The following is a 26,200-nucleotide window of genomic DNA, read 5'->3' on the forward strand; positions in this document are numbered from 1 at the left end:
CCAAAAATTAAAATAATGTCATTAATGACCTTCTTTTCGTTCCAAACTTGTAAGACCTGCGTTCATCTTCGGAACACAGTTTAAGATGTTTATGTTTAGTCCATGAGCTTGTTGACCCTCCATTGAAAATCTATGTATGGTTTCCATGTCCAGAAAGGTAACAAAAACATCATCAAAGTAGTCCATGTGACATCAGTGGGTCAGTTATAATTTGTTGAAGCATTTGAAAAATTTTCGTCCAAAAAGTAACAAAAATTATGACTTTATTCAGCATTGTCTTGACGTGACGTGTTTGTAAAGTTTTTTTTTTCAAACTTACAGCGTGCGTCTCCCTCCGACTGTAAACGAAGCCCGGACACCAGCTGGGGCGCACCAGATAACACGTCAGCCACGTCACTGCAGTCACGTGACTTTAGTCTCACGCATGCACTTCACAACAGACGCGGAAGTGACGACAATACTGAATAAAGTCTTTTTTTTTATTTTTGGACCAAAATGTATTTTCAATGCTTCAACACATTCTAACTGACCCACTGATGTACATTTTGGGTTTTAAGGGGCATCTAGGGATGTAATTGCAAATTGCAACCAACCTCAATTTAGAAACGCAATGAGCAGCTATGGTAGCTGCCACAGGACAAACATGTCGTCGTCTGAGACAATGTATGGATGAAATGCGTTCTGTAGAGCAGTTTGTCTGTTTAGGGCTACTGTAGAAACATGACAGGGACTTACATGTAAAACCCGTGGTGTATGGAGATAAAAACGTCTCATTGTAAGTTAATAAAAACAAAACAGTTCATGATGTAAGGTCTTTATACACCACTGATAATATCATGTATATTAATTAGCATTTCTATCAAAAGATCCTTTCTAAAAGTTACACAAACACCTTTTACTAAATTATAGATATCCTTTAATTAAAAACTATGCACTTGTTTACATGTCATTTAACGTGTAAATATGCTGTTTTCGTTGCATTTACAGCCGCTATAACCAGCTGATGTACTCAGCACACTGCGTTTCACATATCTAAACAGGGCATTTGTGTAATCTATCATCATATCTACTGGCGTAGTCATTGTAGTAAAATAAAAACATTACGTAGTCAATTTCACTGCAACTGCAACAGCACTGGATACCTGAGGTAATGTTATGTTATAGACTTCAGCAAAGTGCTTCATCATCATTTCAAATACGCAAGCACTTTAAATTCGAACAGATCTGATTGGCTGGCAATAGTTTATAGTTCATTATTGAAAAAGGAAAACGATGCAAAAGTGATCCCAACGATATCGTTCCATGTATCTTTCTCGTTGTGTTGTGAACGCCGCTGTTATCTTTAATACAGAATGATTTTATTTTTATAGTTATTGTCCATAATGTGAACGACCCTTAAGACAGTATTACACAGACAGTGTTTTGGTTTCCTTCTGACATGTCACAGTAGCAGGATATATTTGATGGAAATAATATGCATTTTTAAGCATTTATGTGAAAGCTGCACACGATTCTGCTTTTATAATAATTGAGTCGTTATGTTAGATGAATGAACATTACGCAACTTAAACCAGATATTTTATTAATTTTTGCTTTTAAATAAAATCACAAATGAAAGAAATACCTTATAACATGGAAGGTAATAATAGTGTATGGATTACGTGCTTATGTAAATGAACAAATAATTTTATTTTAATCTGATTCCTCCTCCTCCTCATCCTCTGGCTGCTGATCAGTTCTCTCTTCAGTTTCACTTTCCTGTACAAAAACAGACTTAATTAAACTTTTAAGAAAATTACTAAAAAACTATATTTAATTTATTGTAAAGGTTTTTTTTGTTGATATTAGTGTTAGATTTCATTTTATTTTCTAAATGCATTCAAATTATATTGATGGCAACTTCATTAATAGAATGAGAAAGTATCCAAGTGTGCATACTATCTATCCTGAAAAAAATGAGTATGGAAGTGGATGCCAAATCACATTACTATGAAACTAGCATGTCAAATGCACTAAGGTGGAGTACAGTGGCTTTTAAAAGGGAACCTATTATGCAAAATTCACTTTTACAAGATGTTTCTACATAAATGTGTTGGCCTTGTGTGAACACAACCACCCTATGATGAAAAAAACGTTTTTAATCTCCATTAAATCAAAGCAGTCTCATTAGACATGCTGTTTTGATTCTCTTGTTAATGTGACGTCACACAAACAAAGCCCCGCCCATGGCCACTGACTGACTGGTTAATTTTACCGAAAAGCTTTTCTAAATGTGTTTAATAGCACATTGTAGCTAAAGATATTATTTTCTCAGACTGTATTCACAGACATCAGATCTATTTTTAACCAAAATCGCTCACAGTCTGTTGGTAAGGGAGCGAAGAGCAATAGCTCATTTGCATTTAAAGGTGTACACATGAAAACAGCGTTTTTTGCTCCCATCCAAATAGGATCATTTTGGACATACTTTAATAAATGATCTGTGGGGTATTTTGAGCTGAAACTTTACAGGCACACCTGAAACTCATATAACATTTTGTAAAAATTGGCATAATAGATGCCCTTTAAAAGCATGCACTCAATTATACTTGTTAACTCTCTTATTTATGGCCCCACGACTTTTGTTTTATACCTCACTGTCGCTCTGAACTTGAGATGTTTCTTCTTCTTGCTCATCAGCGACCTGTGACCTCTGTGAGAGAATCTCTTCACCCTGAAAACCAAACATATAATCAGTAGAAACGGTACAAAAAATACAGGGAGAAGTGAAGAAACTAAAGGGCCAGCCTCAAACTCTTATTGCCCACATTGGCACCAAGGCTCAACGGGCCACAGCGCTCACCTTTAGATCTCGGTTCTTCAGGTTCCCCAGCCAGAAGGCCTCCTGGCAGTGGTTCAGAGCGAGCATGGCCTTCACACGATAAACAAACTGCTCCAGACTTTTCTTCAAAGCTGGCACATGATTGGTCAGCCCCGTATCTTGCCTAATCTGAGAACAGTCAAGCAGTGCTTACAAAAAGAGATGCTAATGTATGTTTGTAACGTTAGCATGTTGTTACATACATTGCAGATTATCCAGTTTACCTTTGAATGACCACACATGTGGTGGAGTTGTCTTGTACTGAGCTGAAAAGTCTTCAGGAGACTCTGAACATCCTCCTGAGAAGATCCATCAATGTGCAATGATTAAAACGCTCAAGGTTTGTGTTTTAGAGCTCGGGTAGAGCCCTCAGGGTAGTATGTTGGATAAAACATGGTTAAACATTGTGCTAGCAACCATAAGGTCATGGGTTTTAATCTCAGGAAATACATAAATTGATCAAATGTACAGGATCTTGTGTGACATTAAAATAAGATAGAAATACCTTATGCTTTTTAAAGCTGTAGTCGAGCAGAGGCATTCCAAGCTTGAGAAACGACTCCAGAAAAAGACGACCGTACTAAATGAGAAGATCAAAGAATTAAGGTACACATATTATGCAAAATAAGGTGCCACTTTTATAAGGTGATGGACATAAATGTGTTGGGAGTGTGTGATGCTTTTTTCATTCTCTTGTTAATGCGACATCACACTGATAAAGCCCCGCCCACTGACTGACTGATTAATTTTACCCAAAAGCTTGTACATTATTGTCATAAGCAGATCTTCATACACATGGATAATCTTACTTACCTTCAAACACACTGTAAGTACAGGTCTGCTGTCAAACACCTGTTCCAATAACAAACAAATACACATACAGAATGCTGGGATTGTTCATAGGTCATCACTGTTTTTTCCATCACAATAGCTAAACATTGGTAGAAGGTATAAAGGGATCGCATGACAGATGTAAAGGCTTCTATACCTTAACCAGGTTCATGAGAATGTGGAAATCACGCACGGCTAGATTCCACGTCAGCAGTTTCTCACTTTGTACCTGACAAAACCAACAGATTGGATTAATTAGTTTAGGAGAAACACATGCTCTACACTTTATTTTTGTCATTGATGCGCTCACCTCTCTGTTATCGGCCGGTTTGCTGGGAGGAATCTTGCGTACAGCTTTTTCGAGCTCTGCCATCAGGCTCTTGTAGTACACTAGGAAGGTCTGTCTATAAGGTGAGAAACATTAGAAACATCACCGTCGCTCCTTGTGTCAGCAGATGAGTGAAACATCAGGGATATGTTGTACCTGTTTAGGGTGGGCCAGCTGCGTGAGCTGGCGTCTTTAGCGGCATTCATCAGCTCTGGAACGCCCTCACCTGCGATCTCCTCCACGGCCTTCAGGACATCATCAGTGTGTTCCAGATAAATACTATAACCGAAGAGTATTGAAACAAAACAATATGATATAGGACACCTCCAGAAATAATCCATCTATCTAACTCTAAGGGGCTTTTTACACCTCGTCACCTCGTAAAAAGATGCAGTGTAAATGACCTCCGAAACGTTTTCGAGATGCATTTATATCCTATCGCTCAAACCACTTCAGGAGGTGGTCTGGGACGCATTTCAAATGAAAGTGGACAAGTGTAAATACATCTGGTTGATGAAACCACACATCAGCGCTTTACTCCTCCCAAACGTAAGGACGTAACCCAGAATTTAGCCGGCAAAGAGGAAAACAAACAAAGACGACATGCTTATTGCTCTATGGAGCGACGACAGCGGGTAAAAAACTTTCTAGAACGAATAAAAAAGCCTAATGACAAACTCCAATGATATTAAACAAAGAAAAACACCTTTGAGAGACAGTTTTACGCTTTACCCCGTCATGGACCTGCACATCAAATAATCGTCACTCTCCTGCTGCTGTATTGTGCGCTCCACCTTATGCCGCGCGTCCCCTGCCCAACAAACAGTACAACATACAGTAAGTGCTGCCTTTTGTTGCATAAACGTCGTCTTAAGTTTTTTAAGGTGGAGTAATGAATAGTGTATTTGCATTTTGCGCGGGAGTAGAAGATCGGATTCATATCCGTTTTCACAAGACGCATTTATGCCGCCAAATGTAAATGGAACAGTTTTAACAAATCAGATAGCTATCCGATCAGAGAAAACACATGAAGTGACCAGGTGTAAAAAGCCCCTAAGTGCATCTTGCCGTTTTCTTGTAAATGAGAATTTTAGGTTATGTATCAGTAATTGAAATGCCTTATTTTCACAAATGTCACTATAGTGATCTCATTGATATTTAACAAATTTGTCTTCCCCTGCAAAACCCTCTAATTGCATGCAAAAATCTCTTTCCTCTTCCTTCCATGAATAAAGGTAATAAAAGTTCTGCCAATATCCTAATGTATTCTGTAAACCATCTGTAACAACCTGAACCACATGCACCGTTGTTCAATCAACTCTTTTTCCATGCACTAATTGTCTTGATGTTTAACATATTCATGCGGGATTAAGCAGATTTAAAGTGAAAGTATTTAATGTACACGCCAAGAGCATTCGGTCAATATCATTATCTAATTTTTGCTTTTGCATCTCTTTTCAGCTCTTTATATTTTAGTATTAGATTTGTGAGATTTAATACTAAAGTTTCATCTTGTAGAATGCAGGATATTAGATTAGCTGTATAATACAGTCCTTCCAGAAAAACTTGGAGTTTTTTGTGATTGTTACGGGCAAAATTGATTGTTGCGTTTTCTTAAAAAAATGCATTGGAATATGCAGGATATTTATGCAATTTTAAGCAATGAAATTGCATAAACTTGTAAAAACTGTTTGCATTTCATTGATGTTCATGTCGTGTAATTACGTCACTTCCTAACATTTCCATGACAACAGGGGACATGGCTGTGCATGTGTGAAGTAAATGTAACATTTTTCAACTTTCTGCTAAGACATATATGACTTTTTGCTATGAAAATGCGGTGATTATGAAATCATGCAAGCCCCGCATATTTTGCGAGCAGAAATCTTTAATTTATGTGGCGAAAGTGCAGCGTATTTAAAAAATACAGCCCCGGCACAAATATGCAAACTTTGGCAGATTATCCATTGAATCATGCGATCACATAATCACGTTTTTCTGGAGGGACTGATAATAACAATAAATACTGTCCTGATCTAAAATGAACGTCAGTGCTTGTGTGTGTAACTCATAAGATACCCGAGAAGGGTTTGAAGAGCCTCATTGTATTTGTTTCCTCGCTCTCTCTCTCCACTCGCTGTAACCCACTCCTGACACAAGAAATGCCTCGCCAGGGATGCTGGGAAAACAATAGCATTCAAAATCAATGCATTACACATACAAATAAAAACAAACAAAATCTTATGTCATTTACAATATGCACATTTAAAATACTTTTAGGTATATTTGGGGAGGGGTAGGTCAGGTTTACAAAGTAAAATCTGAAGTGATTTCCATAAGCCATGTATTTTAAAAATGAATTTACAGCATATAGAGTGTTATGTTTTTCGAAAGCACAAGGGATAAAATGTATTTGGACATGTTCTGGTTTTCAAATGTTAATGGTGAACTCAAAGAAAATTGACTTGATACATACATTAAAAATCACAATAACAAAATTTCCAAAAAAGTACAGTTAGCATCATTGGTTTTTAGGTATCAGTTTGTTTAACACTGTGCTGTCTAATCAAACTCATATATTTAGTCATCTGAATGGTTTTATGGCCATTGTCCAGTATATAAACCCAATGTGTTGAGAGTATACAGTAAACGCACAGATCTGCTCTCTGTAGGTCCTGTGGTTTGATCCTCCAAACTGGGCCAGCACAATGAGCAGCTGGGTGAGACACAGGGCTGTGGTCAGGCTGGGTAGTGAACTTCTGAAGTTCTGCAGATACTGGAAAGCGTGCCTGAGTATAAAAAACAGGACAAAACATCACAATCAAGGGGCAACCTTCAGTTCTCTTTTGTGAATCCAACACAGAAGTGACTTAATCTGCAATTCATTGACTGGCCACTAGAGACAGGCTACAAAAGGGGATCAATCCCATAGACCAGGAATGGGGAACCCTGGGTCCTGGAGGGCCACTGTCCTGCAGAGTTTAGTTCCAACCCTAATCAAACACACCTGAATTTCATTTCCAAGTAACCCTGAAGACTTTAATTTGATTTTTCAGACATGTTTAATTAGGGTTGGAACAAAACTCTGCAGGACAGTGGCCCTCCAGGACCAGGGTTCCCCACCCCTGCCATAGACCCCAAATGTTAAAATGTATTTTTTTATTTATAGCATAAATAAATCTTTACAGCCTAATAACTGAGAGGGGGTTAGTTTTTTGTAACTCATCCATTTGAATTATATTAAGTTATATATACTTCTTTTGCATATAATGTTTATTATATTATGATGTCTTCTTTTTGTTTTGCTGCTGTAACACTGAAATTTCCCCATTGTGGGACGAATAAAGGAATATCTTATCTTATCTTAAAGTGCTGTCACGAGTGTAGAGCTATGTGGGCGTGGTTTCAGCAACCAGGGCCCCACCCATGTTTTTGGTTATCAGAGAGTGACCCGCCATAAATGCGCTGCCAAGATGGCGACGCCACTTTGGGCTTCGAAAATGCTCTTCAGAAACCTACGGGTGACATCACGGACACTATGTCCATGTTTTATACAATCTATGGTTGCAAACTCTTAACTGATCAAAAGCTCACGTATGAGCACTGATCTCACCTGCTAAGCTGGTCTAGCATTAGGTCAGTCTCTTCCTCCTTTAGTCGACTAGCCAGAACTCTCAGAGCTTTCTTCAGCAAAACACGATGTTCTGTACCAGAGAATCCAGCCCTGAAGACAAAAAGCTGATTATATGGCTTTACCAACAACCAAGTAAGCGGTTAGTGAAGTTGACAAGTGGGTTTTGAGAACCAGAAGTGTTTTAATGTAAATCATTTAAAGTCCCTGTAAAGATCATCTTGAAAATAGTTTCTAAACACATTATAATGAAAGAAAAGTATTGCTGAAACACGCCACAAAGACTTTAAACTATGTAGTACTCAATTGCAGAGTTAGATCGTTAAACAGTTTTTCACCATTTCTGAGATAGGTGGGCCTAAAACGGTGTCTCGATAACATACTTGAGCAGCGCACATGGCCCCGCCCCTAACATAATCACGATCATCCATTCCGGTTGTAGTGGTCATAGATATGTATAAAGGCTAGATGTCTCGCCCACGCTGCTTGCCAATTGAGTGGAACGTCCGCATTTGGCGGCCATCTCATCACAGTGGGGATGTGCATCGATGCATCACGTTCCCATTGAAGAGACCTGTCTAAAAATCGATTCTGAATCGTAAGGTTCGATTCAGTGTTTCATGCACAGCTTGTGCACAGCTTGTGCATGTACTACGGCTCCGTAAGAAGTCCTTATCAATCTAAAATCACTATGAGTTTGACTCGTTTATAACGTGCATTTAAAAAAGCAACACTCGTCAAACAAAATCATTTAAAATATTCTTCATTATCATGAAAATACCTGAAACAATCTGAAGAACAGCGATATAAATATTCCTGTAGACATTTCCTGGAATAGTGTTTGTAATGATACTTCTTCTGTGGCACAAATGGAGTTTCTGCACGAAAGCGCCCCCTGGCTTTTGAATGTGGCGGCATTTCACCGTAATTCATTCAAATTCATTCATTGAAAAAACGCGCATTTGCCCGAATAATTGTCACAACCCTATATCACAGGCAGCTCACTCACTCATAGAATTGAGTTTTAATGGTGCAGGTACTTTTAAATTACTTTTCCATAACTTTCAAACGGTTTGGTTTGTTATAAATGTCAAAGATGTACCTATGACGCTGCATACTAATACAATAAAAAAAATCATGAAACATGTTAAGGCATCCAGAATTATAGCCACGTTAATAACGTTTGTAAGAAACCAAACCGTTTGAAAATTGGTAGAAAATTGAGCAAGTTATGGTCATTTAAAAGTACCTGCATCATTAAACTCAATGCTACGAGTGAGCGAGCTGCCTGTGGTAAGATGGCCGCCAGGCAATGGCGTTATAAGTCTAGCTTTTATACATATCTATGGTAGTGGTTTTGAAAGTTGAGAGAGATGGCAGCTTTCCAGCGAGTGGGCGTGGTTTCAGCGACAACAGCCGACACGCCCCCACCTTTTTAAAGGAAGCAAAGAATGCAGCCTATTTTTCCAAGATTTTGATAATATTTTATTAACTTGGCATTTTGCCAACATTGAAATTTGGTTGGATGATCAATAACACATTTTTTGGTGGTGTGACAAATTCAGAACATTTAATATCAGACTTTACAGGGACTTTAACCTATTAATTAGTTTAGTACTAGGGATGCTTAACGATTAATCGCGATTAATCGTTAGCAGAATAAAAGTTTTTGTTTACATCATATATGTGTGTGAACAGTGTATAATAACTTTGTATAAATAACTGTACACACATGCATGTATATGTTTTAGAAATGTTTACATGTGTATATACATTTGTATATTTATGTATAATTTATATTATATATAAATATAAATACTTAATATATAAAAAAAATTCTTAAAATTATACATGAATGTGTTCATATTTTTATATATACATATTTATTATACACAGTTTACACACATATTTGATGTAAACAAAAACTTTTATTCTGCTAACGATTAATCGCGATTAATTGTTTAGCATCCCTATTTAGTACATGTTAATTAATGTGAGAAGGTTTTATAAAGTCTCAAGGCTACTGTCTTCAGTTGCATTGCATTACACACAAAAATGTTTCTGGCCTTTTGCCTCCACTTGTGGGAGATCCATATTGATCCAGAGAAAGAAAGAGACAGACTGAAGTGTTTTTGGTCTCACCAGCTGAATGTGGTGTGTAGCACCTGCAGTAGAAGCTGATAGGCTGAAGACATCAGCTGTTGTTCCTTCACATCCACACCTGAAGCATCAACAACACCCTGATTCTCCGACAGCAGAGTCTGTGTGAACAAACACATTCAAACACATGTGCTAGCATTAATGCATATGAACATTAGGAATTCAAATAGTAATAAATGCAACAATCCCGGTTCCTATTTCCAACTGCGGTGCATTATGGGATTGAATAAGTGCAAATGGCTGTCCCCTTAAAGGTATTGCGGAGGATTTTTTTTCCGGGTGGATCATCAAGACTATTGGTCCTCCTAGTTGTCAATCAGGAGTGTTGCGCAATTGCATTTTTTTTAAAAGTGGAGAAGGCGGTTATTTTCTAAAATTCGAGAAAATACTCCGCTAGACCTTTAAGGTAGTGTACTATTTAAGGGTATAGGGATCTATTTCGGACACAGTCATTGTTGCATTTCAGTACAGTGTTCAATGCACTTTGAAGAAAGTATAAACGATTCAGACCCATTAACAAAATAATATAATTTTTTAAGAACTGCTTCTTGGTTCCGGACCATTATGAACATTGTCTACTACTGTAATGTAATGTAATAAAAGACTGTCATGAAAAATGTACAGTATGAACCTGAAAATGATTGTGGCAGTTCTCCAGGTGTGTGCACAGTGTGGGCAGCAGCTCAATGCAAAAGGTGATGATTTCTTTAGCATTTTTCTGCTGCAGGTGAGAAAATCCCACAGTTCTGTCTGTCTTACTCTAGAGAGACACCACAAACAATTTTTAATCATCATGATTATAGATCATCTATATAATACAATTTATTCACAACAAATCATAGACATATCACATGGTATTTATACTTTGAAAAATGGAGCCTTTTTGGCTGGAGAAGCCAAACTGAAGTCCAGCTTACGCCACATGTCCTCTAACAGGAAGTGCAACTCTGCAGGACCCAACTGCACTTCTTCTCTGATCTATACATACAAAACGACAGCATATGAGAACAAACCGAACATTTATTAAAGAAGGAAAGTACTTGAAACTGAAAGTACATCACACAGTGTTGATTTACTTTACTGTGTAGCTCAGTGTCTAGTAGAGATCGAGACAGAAGACCACACTGTAACACGCTCAAAGCTTCCACGTCCAGCTCTCTGAAGAACGGCCAATAGGAAGACAGGCTGACCCCTGATGTGCCCTCCTTCTCTTTCTCCTTCTCGCTCTCTTTCTCTGGATGGTCCTGTCACAATACAACATTTACAGTATGTTTATCAAATGGTAAAGAATTGAAGTGTGTAAAATGCCAGTGACAACCAATCTCAGTATATTTTAATGAAGTAAATAAAAGAATGTCATGTCTTTATGTTCTTCTTAAATATTAGTTTCAGGCATGGCTGTCACAATTATCCACCTCGATTAATCCTGTGATGTCATATCCTGATCGGTCTGCGCAGTGCAATTGAAGTCAAACAAACCTTTATCCCATAATAATACACTAACAAGCTGAATCAGGTGTTTTAAATAAAGAGACATCTAAAATACTCTGGAGTTGAGAAACACTGGTATAATTAAACACAAGTTACCTGCTGGGACTCGTCTGCCTCGGCTGCTCCTTCCAGCTCAGACTTATCAGCCGAAGAGTTCTTATTTACTGACGCCTTCCTCTTCTTCCCAGCTGAGCCCAAACACATACAAAGAGATAAAGACTGCTTACGAAAACATTGTGTCTACTAGTGCCGGTCCATCTTCAATTTAACTTTTTCCCTGCCATTGATGAGTTAACGCATCAATTAAGAGAAAGCGCCTTCCGGCCAATGACGAGTATTTCCGGCAATCTGTAATACCAGTATTATCCACCAGGGGGCTGCATTTTATAATACCCAGAAGTATCACCCTAGGGCAAACAGCTGTATGTCTGTGTATGTTTTGAGGATCGCTCTGAATATGATCTCTATCAAAAGTCTTTCACAACAAATTGAATTATCTCAACTTTTTACTCAAAATTGGGTATTTTTGAAGAAACCTACCCATATCTGAGTGGTGATAAAAGAGAACAAATGAAGGTAGAATGAAACAAAGGGGCCGGTTCTTTCATTTGATATAGAAGAACATTTTCTAGAAGGAATTAAACTTTTGTAAAAATAAAAAAAATGCTGGTGCTGGCTAGCAGCTTTTTTTTAAAACGCTGGCGAAGAAAGAGTTAACAAAACAATATAAATTTGGAAATTCCTTAATTGATTCTTATTGTGCATGTTTTACTTCAGGCAGGGCTCGTAAGGATAGCCTGATGGCCCACTTATAAAACACTGAAGCATCCACTGATCCAAAACCAGTAAAAACTCTGTGTATGTTCTGAGGATCGTTCTGAATCTGATCTCTAACAAAAGTCTTTTACAAAAATGCAATTATGTCAACTTATTGCTGATTTTTTTTTATTTTTCAAGAAATATTTGAGAAGTGATAAAAAGAGAACAAATGAATACAGGACAAGGGTCTGCTCTTTCATTTGATACATTGTATGTTTATATATTTAAAGAAGAACATTTTCTTGAAGGCATTAAAGGGACATTCCACTTTTTTGAAAATATGCTAATTTGCCAGCTCCCCTAGGGTTAAACATTTGTTTTTTTCCGTTTTGTAATCCATTCAGCTGATCTCCTGGTCTGGCGCTAGCACTTTTAGCATAGCTTAGCACAATCCATTGAATCTGATTAGACCATTAGCATCGCGGTCAAAATAACCAAAGAGTTTTGATATTTTTCCTATTTAAAATTTGACTCTTCTGTAGTTACATCGTGTACTAAGACAGACGAAAAATTAAAAGTTGCGATTTTCTAGGCAGATATGGCTAGGAACTATACTCTCATTCTGGCGTAATAATCAAGGACTTTGCTGCCGTAACATGGCTGTAGCAGGCGTAGTGATATTACGCACTGCCCGAAAATAGTCCCCTTGGTCACTTTCAATAGCAGGGGAATTTTCCAGGCCCTGCGTAAAACTCTTTGGGTTTTTTTTTTGCGCAATGCTAATGGTCTAATCAGATTAATGAATTGTGCTAAGCTATGCTAATAGTGCTAGCGCTAGACCCGGAAATAGGCTGAATGGATTACAAAATGGTAAAAATCAAATGTTTAACTCTAGGGGAGCTGGAAAATGAGCATAGTGGAATGTCTCTTTAAAATTTGTGAAAATCAAAAAATGCTGGTGCTGGCTGGCAACTTAAAAAAAAATACTGCAGTGGAAAGTGAAGTATGTGAAGTGAAGCCGATTTACCCTTCTTTACTTTCTTTGGTGGAGCGATTGAAGAAGGGACAATCCCCTCCACACGTTCTCCATCAAAGTTTGCCTGAGGAGGAACGTAGCCTGGTGTGGCTGACACAACAAAAACAAAAACAGCGTAAACCTTCTTCCACCAAAGGTTTCACACAAAATGCTAACTGTATAAATAACCTGCATACAGGGTTGCCAGGTCCAAGAAAAATTTCCAGCCCAATGACAACTTAAAACCCGCCCAAAAGGAATGAAAACTAGCCCAATTTTTACATTTGTCCAATCACAGTTGAAAACTCCGGGATTACAACAAAGGCTCTAAAATAAACTCTTACTATTGCTTTCAATGTACTTTCCATGCAGATGAACATTTTCTTAATGCACTTAAAGTGTTCTTTTTTCACACACTATTCTGTTCTAAACAAAAAAAATTCTACTTTAGTAATTCTTAAGATTATTTTAATGTTAAATGTACCCAACCGGGCCATTTTGAGACAGTATGAACTCTGCCCTTTTAACATACTATCTATGTATTTAAAAGTTCTATTTAACTTGAAAATATCATACAAAGATGGGTTCACATAGTGTGTAAATATCCTCTCAGTATAGACGTAACTTCTTACCTAAGGTAATTTCTTGTTTCTAACGTGATATTAAGAGCAAAACGTGACCCTCCACTCACTTTTCCACTGACTTCCTGACGCTGCAGCTGTCCTTGGGTTGACAGGTATTTCTTATGGGATTAATGCACATTAGGAAAATAAAGAACGTTCATTTTATAAGTCTACATATAAACATTTTTGTGGCCGCGGCACATTATAAAACTAGCCCAAAAAAACGCAACCCGCGGCTCCGAAATTTTTCCCGCAACTGTATTTTCAAAATAGCCCAATTGTGTGGGAAAACCGCAAACCTGGCAACACTGCCTGCATATTATATATATTGATTAAATATGTATAATTCAATGAAGTTAAAATAAGAAAAGGATTTGACAACATTGTTTAGTAATCTCTCTGGTACCGGCTAAACCCGTCTGAAGTAAACTCTGAAGGTAGGTGATGTTCTGAATACGATTTACAACCTTCATCTTCATCTCAGCGTCTTTCTGTCTGCAGAAGGCATTTATCACCTACATACACAAACAAAACATTTCATATATTTGTATTAACATACACATGCTTCACTCCCTAACAAACATACATGTAATAAATGTGGATATGCAGAGACCTCTCTGAACCAGTTGATGGTGTAAAAGAGCAGAGAACAGAGAAACTCTCTCTCAGTCCTGGACAAACTCTCCATCTTCTCCATCACCTCCATATCCGTCAGGATCAGAGGACAACCTGAAACATACAAACAAACTTACAACAGACACTCAACACAAAACTGTCAGTATCAGACACCAATGCTGCCAAGACCTGACAGTTTATAATTAAAAACTTAAAAATGGATATAAATAGAGACGGAAATAAAGCAGGTCTGACCTAAAAGTGCATCAATCTCTTCAAGATCTCCGTCATGCTGTACTTCCTCACACAACCTCAGCAGGCGGAAGAAGGAGAAAAGACAGAGAGGAGACACACGCCTGAGAGATACAGAGAGAGATTTGACAACTGTGAAAGATCTTCTTTAGTTTTGCTACCAAATAAAGTGTGGTGATAAACTTGTACTGTATGTTGTGTCAGGTCAGTGAATGTGTACTGACCTCTCTTTATTTACTCCAGCTGTTTGTGTCGTATCTGATTTGTTCTGTTGGTCTTGAGACGTCAGAGGCAGGAGATTGATGGCGATTCCTCCCTGACTCTCTTCCTCATCCAGACTATACATCACAGACGCCGGAAACACAAATGAACTAAAACAGGACACAAGCAAAAGTCAAGACAACTTTATATTATAATGTCAATGTTACAAAAATCATATCCTTCATAACTGCCATAATCTGCTGCATCATTTGCTACACAAAGCCGTAGTTCTCTGACAACCAAGGAAACTTTGCATTCAGTATCGCCTGTCAGTGAAAGCAGGTGATCTCAATTTACTACTAATCAAGGAACCGGCTTTACTAATGAGATGCTTTACTGATTTATCGTGCAGCCCTAATGTCAACCTTATCATGAAAAGCAAAAATTTTACCTAAAGTTTTTCACCATTCTGGTATCTCAAATGTTAAAACCCTGTGCAAAGTCTCTGTTAAAGTTTTTTAAGCCTTTTTTTATTATTGTTTTCCATTGTTAAGTAAGTGCAAACGGAAAAATGTCACATTCATAACGCTGTTTCTTACCGAGCCCCTAAGGTGACATTGGAGTAAAAAAAATCTAAAGTTTAGTTTCATGTGCTCACGTGAAACTTTCATATGTTCACGTGAAACTTTCTTTTTTTTCATTTTTTTTTTCAGGTGAAACTTTCATGTGCTCACGCAAAACCTTCATGTGCAGAATTTTTTTTTAAGTTTCGTTTTGCGTGCTCGCGTGAAACTATTGCGCACGCGCGCACGTGAAATTTTCGCTTTCACATGCGCGCACAATAGTTTCAGGTGAGCACGCGATAGTTTGGTGCCTTTTAATTCACAAAATTACTACAAAGTATGTTGTCTCTCAAAACTTTTTTACATCCATAATGCATGTTTATTTCCCTCATCTATAACAGAGAACAATATAGACAATTTTTATGTCTGGACTCAAGGGTTTAGGAAAATATGAACAGATGGTTTAATACACTGCAAAAAATTACTTTTTTATTTAATATTTTTGTCTTTTTTTTCAGTAAAAATATCAAAAAATTCTTAAATTAAGATGTATTTACTTAATGAGCAAAATGACCTAGGATATCAGTCTAGTTTTTAGACAAAAAATATATTTATATATAGCGAATTTGTGCTTAAAAGAAGCCAAAAATCTGCCAATGGAATAAGAAAAAAATTCTTAATTTAAGTGTTAATGAAAAAAGTAAACTTATTTCAAGAATTTTTTTCTTTTTCCATTTGCAGATTTTTTTGCTTGTTTTACGCACTATTTACTTAAAGTTTATATTTTTTGTCTAAAAAATAGATTTATTTTCTTAGGTCATTTTGCTCATCAAGAAAATACATCTTAATTTTATATATTTATAAATATTTTATATATTATACTGAAAACAAGACAAAAATACTAAGTAAGAAAGTCATTTTTTGCAGTGTATATTGGTAATAAATTAATTCTAAGAACTTAGTTTTCATGTTTCATGTCCAAATGTCCATCTTTGCATGTATTCACGTAAATTACATACATTTGTTTAAAACTTCCTGGTGCTGTGTGTTCATATAAGAATGATTTTTGATCAAATAAATCCAGTTTGATGAGCGTAAGTATCAGGATTCTTAAAAATGTGTATTACCTTGCATGCATGTCTGCTTATGACCAAGCAAAATGTTTATTTATGATAAGGTTTATATAAATTTCCAAATAATTCCCATAAATTCCTGTAAATTCCCATAAATTTCCGTAAAGTTTCCAATTTTCCAAAATTCCAAAGATTAAGTTCCCATGGAAAGTGTAGGAAGTTTACCAGAAGCTTTCGGCCCCTTTGCAAACCTACATTCATAACGCTGGAATTGCTCAAATATTATGCTCAAATCCGCTGTGGTTACTCACCCTGATATCTCTGGTCCTAGATCGACAATGAAGTCGTCCTGAAAATCCTCTAACACCCTTTTCCCGATCCAAGCCTGAAGACATATGACAGCAGGGTAGGTTTTAGTTTTGGTAAACTATCACTTTAAAGGCTAATGGTGGTGGACACCCACCTGCACTAGAGGGTCCAGTTTGCACGTCTGCAGGAGGTTGGCCAGCTCATCGTAATAGAGAGCAGCAGCTTCAGGTGAACTCTCACTGCATGAGCGTACCAGCTCCAACAGAGCCATCACCTACAACACACACACACATACAACACATGCCAAAACACACATCTACATCCCCAATTATCATACAAACCATCAGATCATCTCATTCACCTGTCTGTGAGTTTCTTTGGGCAGTGTTCCTCCTTGAGAGTCAGCGGGGCAGTTTCTACATAAAAAAAGAAAAGAAGAGAGCTGAAGATAAAGAGCACAAAAGTATCTGCTTTCTGCTGATGGTGTCTGAAGTGTAGAGTTTACCTGCAGGTCCCCATACTGCCCACCATCATGACTGCTCCGATGATACCAATACGCTTGTACTTGGGCACCGTGCTGGACAGCTGCTTGCGAATCACAATGTGCATGTCATCCTGGAGACAAAAAAAAGTTTACATCCAAGTGAACAGGTTTCCTCGTAGCATCCCCACCGTTTAGGCAATCCTAAAACTTTGACATTTGGTCCACTATAACAAACAGCAAGAAAGTATCTGAGTGCTTAGGCTTCAACAAAATGGGTTCTTCAAGTTTACCCCACACATTAAACACGGGGTACATGAAAGTCTCTAACCTGGATGTTTCCTCCTTGCTGCTCTTGTCCAAACGCCAGGTGGCTCAGCAGATGAAAGAGACGTCTGATCTGCTGTGATGTCAGGTTATCCATGTAGTCCAAAATACCCTGCCAAAATACCCACAAATGGGTTAAATGGGTAACAATTCAGCTTAAGGATAAAGATAAGAATCAACGTAGGAGTTTGACCGGGCAGGTGTTTATAGGCGTCCTACATACCTTCACAAAAACACTGAATTGTCTCATCTCTGCAGGTCTCTGAGACACCAGCTCACAGAGAAGTTCAAGAGCAACATCCACCTCCCCAGCAACACCACTACACGCGTGTGTGACCAGAGAACCCACAACCTCCTATACAACACACATGACAGCATCACATACATACACTGTCATCATCTTTTCAACTTCATGTCAAACAAGATACATTCTGCTCTTTACACAACAACAATGTATGGTAACTGTTAAAATATTAAAACAATTTGTTATACACTGCTGTTGTTTCTAGGGATGTCCCGCAAAGATCGGTATTGGGACCGATCAACATCTGCGTTGTGGAAATATGAAAGCAAGTTTACTCCTTGCACTGGAAAAATTAAAGTGACTCTGTATTGGCCAATACTCAAAATTAAATTAGGATCGGTGAGGCAAAAAACCCCCCAAAAAAACATGAATATTAGTGTTTTCATGGTACAAATTTCAGTAGTGGGTAACAATACCAGTAAGACTTCCAATTTCGGGAAGAAAGACAATTTTTTTTAAATTAAACACCAGACAATATTATTAATAAAATTAAATATCAAGATAAACTAATAATATAAAAAAATTGCCATTCTGTATTTACTTTACATTTATACATCAAGTATAAATCTGCTGGTTCTCTGTATGATCTGCATTAATCTGAAGTACTTCTGTACGTGATCCTGTGCATCTTCACACAATTTTGTGGAGTTTAGAGACCCTGCATTAGCTCATCATGTCTTCTTGTTGCGTCTATGAAATTCCTGACTGACTACCACGCATCAAACAGTGCATCAGTTCCAGGTGAACCCAGATTTTCTTCGGTTACATTACTTCTGGTACTGAAGACTTAACTTTTTATTACCGACTTTAGGGATGCGCGATAATTTGCATGCAATAGTCATTACGAAACTCGTCAGTGAAGCCGGTTCCTTGATTAGTAGTAAATCTCTATCACCTGACTAACCGAAGACCATGCAAACTATTGCACATCCCTAAGGATTTTAATTTCAAATTAGGTGGTTATGTGTAAACGAATACAAAGTTTTTTTTTAGAAAGTCGCCTCACTGTGGAGCCATATTTGCAATGCGCATGCGCAAAGACCCTTCCCCAAAGAATTTCATTCTTTAACGGTTGACAATATGCTCTTTTTACTGAAAGGTGAGACTAGAGCAGACACACTGACCGCTGCGATCTCTCCTATTCATATCAATACCAGTGCAGTTAATATTATGTATCTTTGACGCATCTTACCTGCTTGCAGTAGGAGTCAAAGGCAGTGAAAGCTTGTTTGTACAAGTGACCTCCAAAAGGCACCACACAGCAGTCTGAAGAACGCAAAAGGCCTTGAGCTAGAGCCAGAATCGAGGAGAAATAACCCCGCATCACCTGCACAACACAGTTACAACACAAACCGCACCATAGTTAAACTAGCTGACTATTCTGCTGGTACATTCCTAATGTGACAACCCTTGAAATAGCAGTCTGTCACCAGTCAGAAGATAGACCTATAGCACAAATGTACACTTGGGCACTTTGGAAGCTTGGATGAAAGCAGCACAGCACTGACCTGAGCGTGACTCTTGAAGGTCTTCTGCAGGAGGGTCTCCTGAATCAGGCACTTGCGAACTTTGACCCTCAGGACTCTCTCAGCATCCCGTTTGCTGTGGTTTGCATTAGTGGAGTGAAGAATGAGGAGCACCAACAGATCGATCACCTGATAAACGTAACAGGTAGCATTCAATTTTAATGTCGATGATTGGGTGTAAAATATTTTTTCTTTAAATGTCAATGACAAACAAATCACACCTTATGGTCCTCTGGCTCATCAACATTCTCTATGGCCTGCAAACAAAATTAACAGTTAATTAAATAATATGGATTTAAATTTTATATAAGGACAGTGAAGACCTCTTGGCTGACCTTAAGCCAGGCCTCTGAGATGGTCTTCTGGAAGCGAATCGCTGACTTTATGACTTCCAGAATCAGAGCCACACTGTCCTGACCGCTGCTGCTTGATGGGACACTAGAGGACCAATACAAAAATGTGACATTTAAGAATAAAAGTCAGTTCACACTATATTAACTTTATACCATGGGCCTGTTGAATGCTTTATTCTAAATGGTTGAGAAATGTTCTATGGGTATGCATTATTTTTCGATAAACGCACATCTAACCGGTCAAATGTCTTAAAATAACCACCAGAGCGATGTTTTAGCAATGTTGAAAATAATGCATAATCTTGGGTGTGGATTATTTTCGAATAATTCAACAGCCCGTTATCAATTATTCCTTACATATCAGCATCCACACCAACAGATGATTACACTTACACGCCGCAGTTTCGCGTTTTAAATGCGCAAGCCCTTTAATGTGTTTTGATTGGCTGTGAAATGAGTATTTGCTAATGTATTGTAACCCATACTTGGAATGTGACCTTTGCATTTAAGCCATCCAGTGAATGTTGAACACACGCACTGCAAGTCATGAACACACAAACAGCCGGACCACTAGGAAATCTCACCCTGCATTTTTTTTGCTGCTCTGAGAGGCCTGCAGGATGGCCGGCAAAACACATTGCTCCAACTCCAGCTTCTTACGCAGGTCACACACCACCTGATGATCAGCAACACAACATGAACAAAATTACCACAAGGATAAACAAATTAGGATATTCCTTTTTCTCAGGGAAGAAAAAACGATAATAAAGACGTAAAATAAAACCTGTAATCTGTCTAATCTATATGAATGTCTGTCACTCTTACTACTGGAAAGCCGTCCTTGCAGAGTTAAGTCTCCTAACCAATCTTTTGAAGTAAACTTAGGGGCTGTTTACACCTGATATGAAGATGTATTTATGTTGATCAGATCACAAGTGGACGACGCTAAAGACAGGTGTAAACAAAATGTAAAACATTTTGAGCTTGTCCACTTTCGAACACTTTGACCGAATTGCTTTTGTGGCGTAAACGTGCATGTGGTTGAATGTGTTAGAACAGCCACAAGAGACCGCCTACTCTCCACCCATTTATCTAATGTGATGTACCGAGCACAACATTTTATAAGATAGCACTAAAGATAGCGCTATCTTTAGGATTTCACTAATAAAACTAAAGCGGCTGCTCTCCGTGTCTTTCATTGGTTTCATTTTGCGAGCTTGTGAAAGTTGCACGATCTTATTTCATCAATTGCATTGAAATATCAGAGAAAGCTCTTAAATATACAAAACATTGTGCAACATGTTTACTACAACACAAGCAGCGGAATCTGACATAATATTAGTTCACGTCAATTTAACCCCGTCATTTCTCCCGCTCGCGTTTAAATGAAAGCAGAGGGACTCGCCGACAGTCTCGACAGACCACCCCGTCAAGTAATCAAGACAAAAATGGTCGAAAGTGGACAAAAGAGACTGATTCAAATACCAGAGCAATTTCTCAATGTCAAGGAAGGATCCTTGGAAGCCAGAATTTCGAAGATGCCACGTCATTGAAATCCGTCGAAGGACTGTTCCAATGTCAAGGATCCTCGGAATTTGAGCCAAGAACTGAGTCCTTCGTTCGAGAAATATCCCATATACAGGAAAGGATGCATATGTGTATCCTTCGCGCTCTCTGACGCTGAAGTCACCCACAATCCTATGCACGCAACGCCGAAAGCACACATTTCATTAATGCAATGACGTGCAACTGCTAGCCTGTTCCATTTACGTGTTCTCCAAATTCTTAAGAGGAGCCTCGCCTAGCCTCCGCAGGAAGTGACTTGGAAGGACATTGAGAAACGGACCACGGTGTAGATGAAATGTCTCTCTCGTCCACTTCTGATCAGATCGATGAAAACACATCTTAATACCAGGTGAAAAAAGCCCCTTAAAGATCTTTGATGAGCTAAACCACAGAACAACAGGAGCAGGAGTGGATCACAGGTCTGACCTCATTAGCATCAGAAGCAGAGATGGAGTGAAGGATGAACTTCACAACAACAGCAAGATCCTCCAACTGTACAGCACAGAGAGTTCTCATCACCGCCTCACGCACCTGACAGACAGAGAAAGCATGAGATCACTAGTTGTGTTTTTACTAGGGCTGATGGGTTGCAATCACTATGTTTACATGCACCCTTATAATGCAATCCAGGCAATATTGGTATTCTCTTAATCTTGAATGTTATCATTTTAGTGTGAACGGGCATTTAAGGTGATGTACCTCGGAGAGTAATGCAGAACCGAGATTCAGGCTGGACAATGAATCCAATATGGGCACAGTGAGCTGAGTGTTTTGCTGAAGTAAAACACTGTAAAACACAATATATATTTAAATATAATATAAGCACCACATACAAGATTATAATAAACATCACACATCCTAATCACAACCACAATTACTTCATAACACAGACCCAAAAAAGCCAGCTGATAAGATAAATCAACTTTGTATGGGTTAAACACATGAACAGGATCTGAATCACCAGCAGCAAGCTCAGATAACGTTGACGTACTTTAGTTCTCTGGCCATGTCTCCATGCTGGGAGTCCTCAAGTATCTCTGGAAGACTGGTGATAATGTCCCGCTGGATTTCCAATGGAGCCACAGACACCATCTCCATCAGTTTACTGCCTAAATCCTACACACACACGGCAGACATTATAGTACTTAAAGCACTAAAAAGTAACGGGATAAAAACAGCTTGCAATATAACATCTGTTATGTCAGTAACTGAATATGATCTACTCCATGTGACCTCTACGACCAAATTTCTTGTGGATATGAGTAGAGTACCTTGCAGTCTATGATTCTGTCCAGCCACTTTAACTGATTTATAATGAGACGAGGAACATTAAGTCCATCCTGCGTCACACTGTAAGAGAGAATATTAAACTCACTGATGATGTGACAATGATAACATGTGCTAAATTATTATAACGGTTTCACGCAATTTAGATTTAAAAAGGCAAAATGTAAAAATGTAATAGATAACAACAATGCAGACTTTATAAACATTTACCCCTCAAACATGAACTCTGGAAGCTTTTCAAACAAAGTGTTTATGACCAGGGTCTAAATATACGAAAAAGAAAAAATAGCATGACTTAGTTTTCTCTCATGTGTGGTTCATGATCTGTGGAAGTATGCAACAGGTGTGTTGATTTATTTTACCTGCAGCATCTCTATTCCAAGCAACAAGCGCACCAGACTCTCCTGATATGAGCCAGAACTATATTTGGAGAAACCATGAGAAAAAATTTAATTTCATTACAATGAAAAACTAGTTTTCTCTTAAAGGGGACATATTATGCCCATTTTTACAAAATTTTATATAAGACTTACTGTGCGTCCACACCAGATGCGAATAAATCGCGCTATACACGGATAGTTGGACGCTTGAAAATTTGAGTTAACTCGCTTCATTTGCGTGTAAAATTCAGATGCAAATACTTTCAATTTGCTGGTTTTAATTAGCTTGTAGTCTCAATATGTATATAAATAGCTCAAATTGAGTAAAAAGCATTTTTTTTACAACTTGTCAGATTGTCCGACGTCCTCACTCACTTTCTTTCAAGCAAGATGCTTTTTAGTCCTGTTTACAAGAATGTGTTGTACAATAGCGGATGGCCACATACAACAATGATGATTTTGTGCTCCATAGTCGTTTCATATTTCTGCCTCTGCTCGCTATGTAGTGCTGCCTCACAATTAGTCGCGACCAATCATTTGCAGAATAAAAGTTTTTGTTTATATAATATATGTCGCGACTAATCGTGAGGCAGCACTATCGCTATGTCATAATAACATCACTACTAAAGCAAATTCCTAATTGGTTAACACGGCGCAAATATCCACCAAAGTTTAGATTTGTAAACTCAGTTCACGCTGCAGAATGTCTATCGCGTCTTTGCATTGACTTAACATGTAAATAACTCACACATAATGCTTCATTCGCATCTAGTGTGAACACACCATTAGATTGTGCCTAGACAGTGAGCGCTTTTGGTTAAAAAAAGTCTGATTCATATACAGACAGTAGTATATTTAGCCGCATTAGCGCTACATTGTGCTAACAAACACATTTAGAAAAGGTTTTGGGTAATGTCAGTCAGTCAGTGGCCGGGGCTTTATCAGTGTGATGTCACATTAACAAGAAAATCTGCTTTGTTTTATGTGGATTAACAAAGAGGTGGGTGTATTTTTTGTTCAGACACTGCCAACACACATTTACGTCCAAAAACCTTGTAAAAATTATTTTTTGCATAATATGTCCCCGTTAAGAAAAGATTTACTTGTTAAAAAGTTACTTAGTTACTTGTTATCCTGCTGAGCAGCTGGCACACAGGGAAGCAGGCAGTTCCTGAAACTCTCTGGATCTTCAATGTATGTTTCCAGCCCAGATATAAACTCCTGAAGAATCTATACAATAAACCACCACTGTAAATATGAATACTGTAAGCTTTCTTTATTAACATTGTGGAATTTATTTGTCATTTCTCACATTTGGGAATCTGGGATTCTTCCGTAGACGCTGCTGGAGTCGCTTCTGAAATATAACTTGGTCTACGGCTGTTATAATGAAAAAAGACATCATTGAAACGCAGCTAATTACATAATGTATGTTTATCATATGATATCACCTGTATTGTATATTGTATAGTTATATACTTTCCCATCCATCATCTTACCAATTTCATTAGCCGTGTTGGCAGGTGTCAAAGTGACCCCGGACTCTCTGAGTAGCTGAACAAAGATCGAATTTGGGTTCGACTCTTTAACCGAAGATTTTGTAGGTCGTTCACTGGTTTTGGTCTTTTTTGACTCTGTATGAATAAAGACAAAACATGAAATTCAGTAATACATAATAAATACAACTAAATGTACCAGGACCCAGCAAACACAGAGCGTTCCGCTAACGTTTTTTGGGGGGGGATAACATTATGGGAACGTTCTATTTAGAATTTTTTTGCAACCATAAAATAACGTTCCCATAACGTTGGGTGACTATTTTTTTTTTAAATAACTCCAAAATACTTTCAGAATTATGTCTCCAACGTTTTTCTAATGTTAGGAGAACGTTAAATTAACTTAAAAATAACGTTCGATTTTCGTTAACAAAACTTTCTTGGCTAACCAAAAACAAACCTTGGAAATAGCGTTCTGAAAACATTAGGGGAACGTTTTGGCAACCAAAAATTGTTAGCTGGTAATGTGGTATACACTGAGTACTTTTATAATAGCACATAAAACATTACCCGGTATATGAATTATTTCAAACAATGACGTTGTGTGATTACAATAGAAAAGCGCATTGCATTTTATTGGATATAACGTTAAAACTCACCGCTGTTTTGCTTGTAACGTTACACATTAGCAAATGTAATACTGTAGGTCATACAAATTTTACCGGCATAAGTTACATAATATTTGCATCCGTGTACTAAGTTACACAAACAGCAGGTTCAGTATGAGATAACTGTACAGATGCCACCATTAAAACTTACTGGGAATGTCAAGTGTTGAATCTTCATCCACTTTAACAGATGATCGCTTCTTCTTTCGCATCATCTTCACTTCAAATGAGATCAGATGGAAATTATGAAGAATAACAGTCGATTTCCTTAGCTCACCTTAGATCTGTGTACAAAGTAAAATAACCTTTGGAATAACAGATGGTAACGTTACAAACTACGAAAAATCAATCTATGAATTTTGTAAACAATCATTTCGCTGACTGAAAAAAAGAGCTAAATTTAAGTCAAACAGTCATCACACTTAACGCATGTAAATCGAAAAAGTGTACCGTAAAGTTATATATGACTCCGAGAGTTTGTCGTTGAAATTGTGTGCTATTAAACGCTCGGTTAAATTAAAATTTTCATAGTTTTGCTAACAGAGTGACTCGCATGTCACGAACCTTCCCGCGCCAGTGTTTCGTAAAACGCAGGGATCGTGGATAAATTATGAATCTTCACGATATAGCAAAATGGGTAGGGACGTCGCTTTATGTCTTTGTGTTTCATGTATGTGTTTCTAAGAGATGAAATAAAGACAAATGCGCGTATTTTCTGTGAAGATCCACAGATAGGATAGATAAATATTACTTTGGAACAAAACATTTTGATGACACTCCCTAACAATGTGCCCGCGTGGTACATCACACAGTGACGTCGCGACTCGCTACGCCCCCAGCAGTTCCTGACTCTTTCCTGTTTAGCTTGGGATAATTTTCCTGCTAGACGACACGGCACATAATAAACATTGTTTTACAACTTTAAAGGACAGAGTTGTAGTTTTTGTGGGAATGAGCCACCTGCATTTGTTTACGGATTTGGTAGACAATATTAACGAAAGCGACTTACAATGCGTCAGCGAATGTATCAGTATATGGGATCGAACCAATAGCGTTTTGCGCTGCTAACCTCTGCTTCACCAACTGAGTTATACATCTGTG

The 26,200-nt window shown here is 37.9% G+C and overlaps 1 protein-coding gene across 2 annotated transcripts; it reads right to left on the reverse strand.

The window, feature by feature from the left end:
* Positions 1-364: 364 nt before the first annotated feature.
* On the reverse strand, positions 365-25,676 carry fancd2 (FA complementation group D2). 2 transcript variants are annotated; one of them, XM_065294194.2, is made up of 44 exons: positions 25,550-25,676; positions 25,251-25,383; positions 24,435-24,569; positions 24,248-24,315; positions 24,062-24,165; positions 22,918-22,975; positions 22,766-22,818; positions 22,540-22,618; positions 22,260-22,384; positions 21,968-22,055; positions 21,695-21,799; positions 20,287-20,378; positions 19,685-19,787; positions 19,571-19,606; positions 19,332-19,478; positions 19,016-19,150; positions 17,743-17,874; positions 17,524-17,631; positions 17,217-17,326; positions 17,073-17,127; positions 16,866-16,985; positions 16,714-16,787; positions 14,790-14,936; positions 14,569-14,669; positions 14,312-14,427; positions 14,105-14,213; positions 13,088-13,186; positions 11,398-11,489; positions 10,887-11,054; positions 10,675-10,788; positions 10,442-10,570; positions 9,793-9,911; positions 7,633-7,743; positions 6,675-6,808; positions 6,099-6,198; positions 4,176-4,298; positions 4,002-4,095; positions 3,849-3,920; positions 3,674-3,712; positions 3,366-3,440; positions 3,085-3,159; positions 2,843-2,989; positions 2,633-2,713; positions 365-1,758 (listed from the first exon to the last, which is right to left on the reverse strand). In XM_065294194.2, exons 2-44 carry the CDS (start codon positions 25,312-25,314, stop codon positions 1,693-1,695), a joined length of 4,302 nt encoding a protein of 1,433 aa, XP_065150266.1. In that variant the 5' UTR covers positions 25,315-25,383; positions 25,550-25,676; the 3' UTR covers positions 365-1,692. The 2 variants fall into 2 exon arrangements, with proteins under 2 accessions (XP_065150266.1, XP_065150267.1); XM_065294195.2 differs by having other exon boundaries at positions 25,251-25,404.
* Between the last annotated feature and the right edge of the window lie 524 nt (positions 25,677-26,200).

Source organism: Paramisgurnus dabryanus, chromosome 2, assembly GCF_030506205.2.
Source record: "Paramisgurnus dabryanus chromosome 2, PD_genome_1.1, whole genome shotgun sequence".
Lineage (NCBI taxonomy): Eukaryota > Metazoa > Chordata > Actinopteri > Cypriniformes > Cobitidae > Paramisgurnus > Paramisgurnus dabryanus.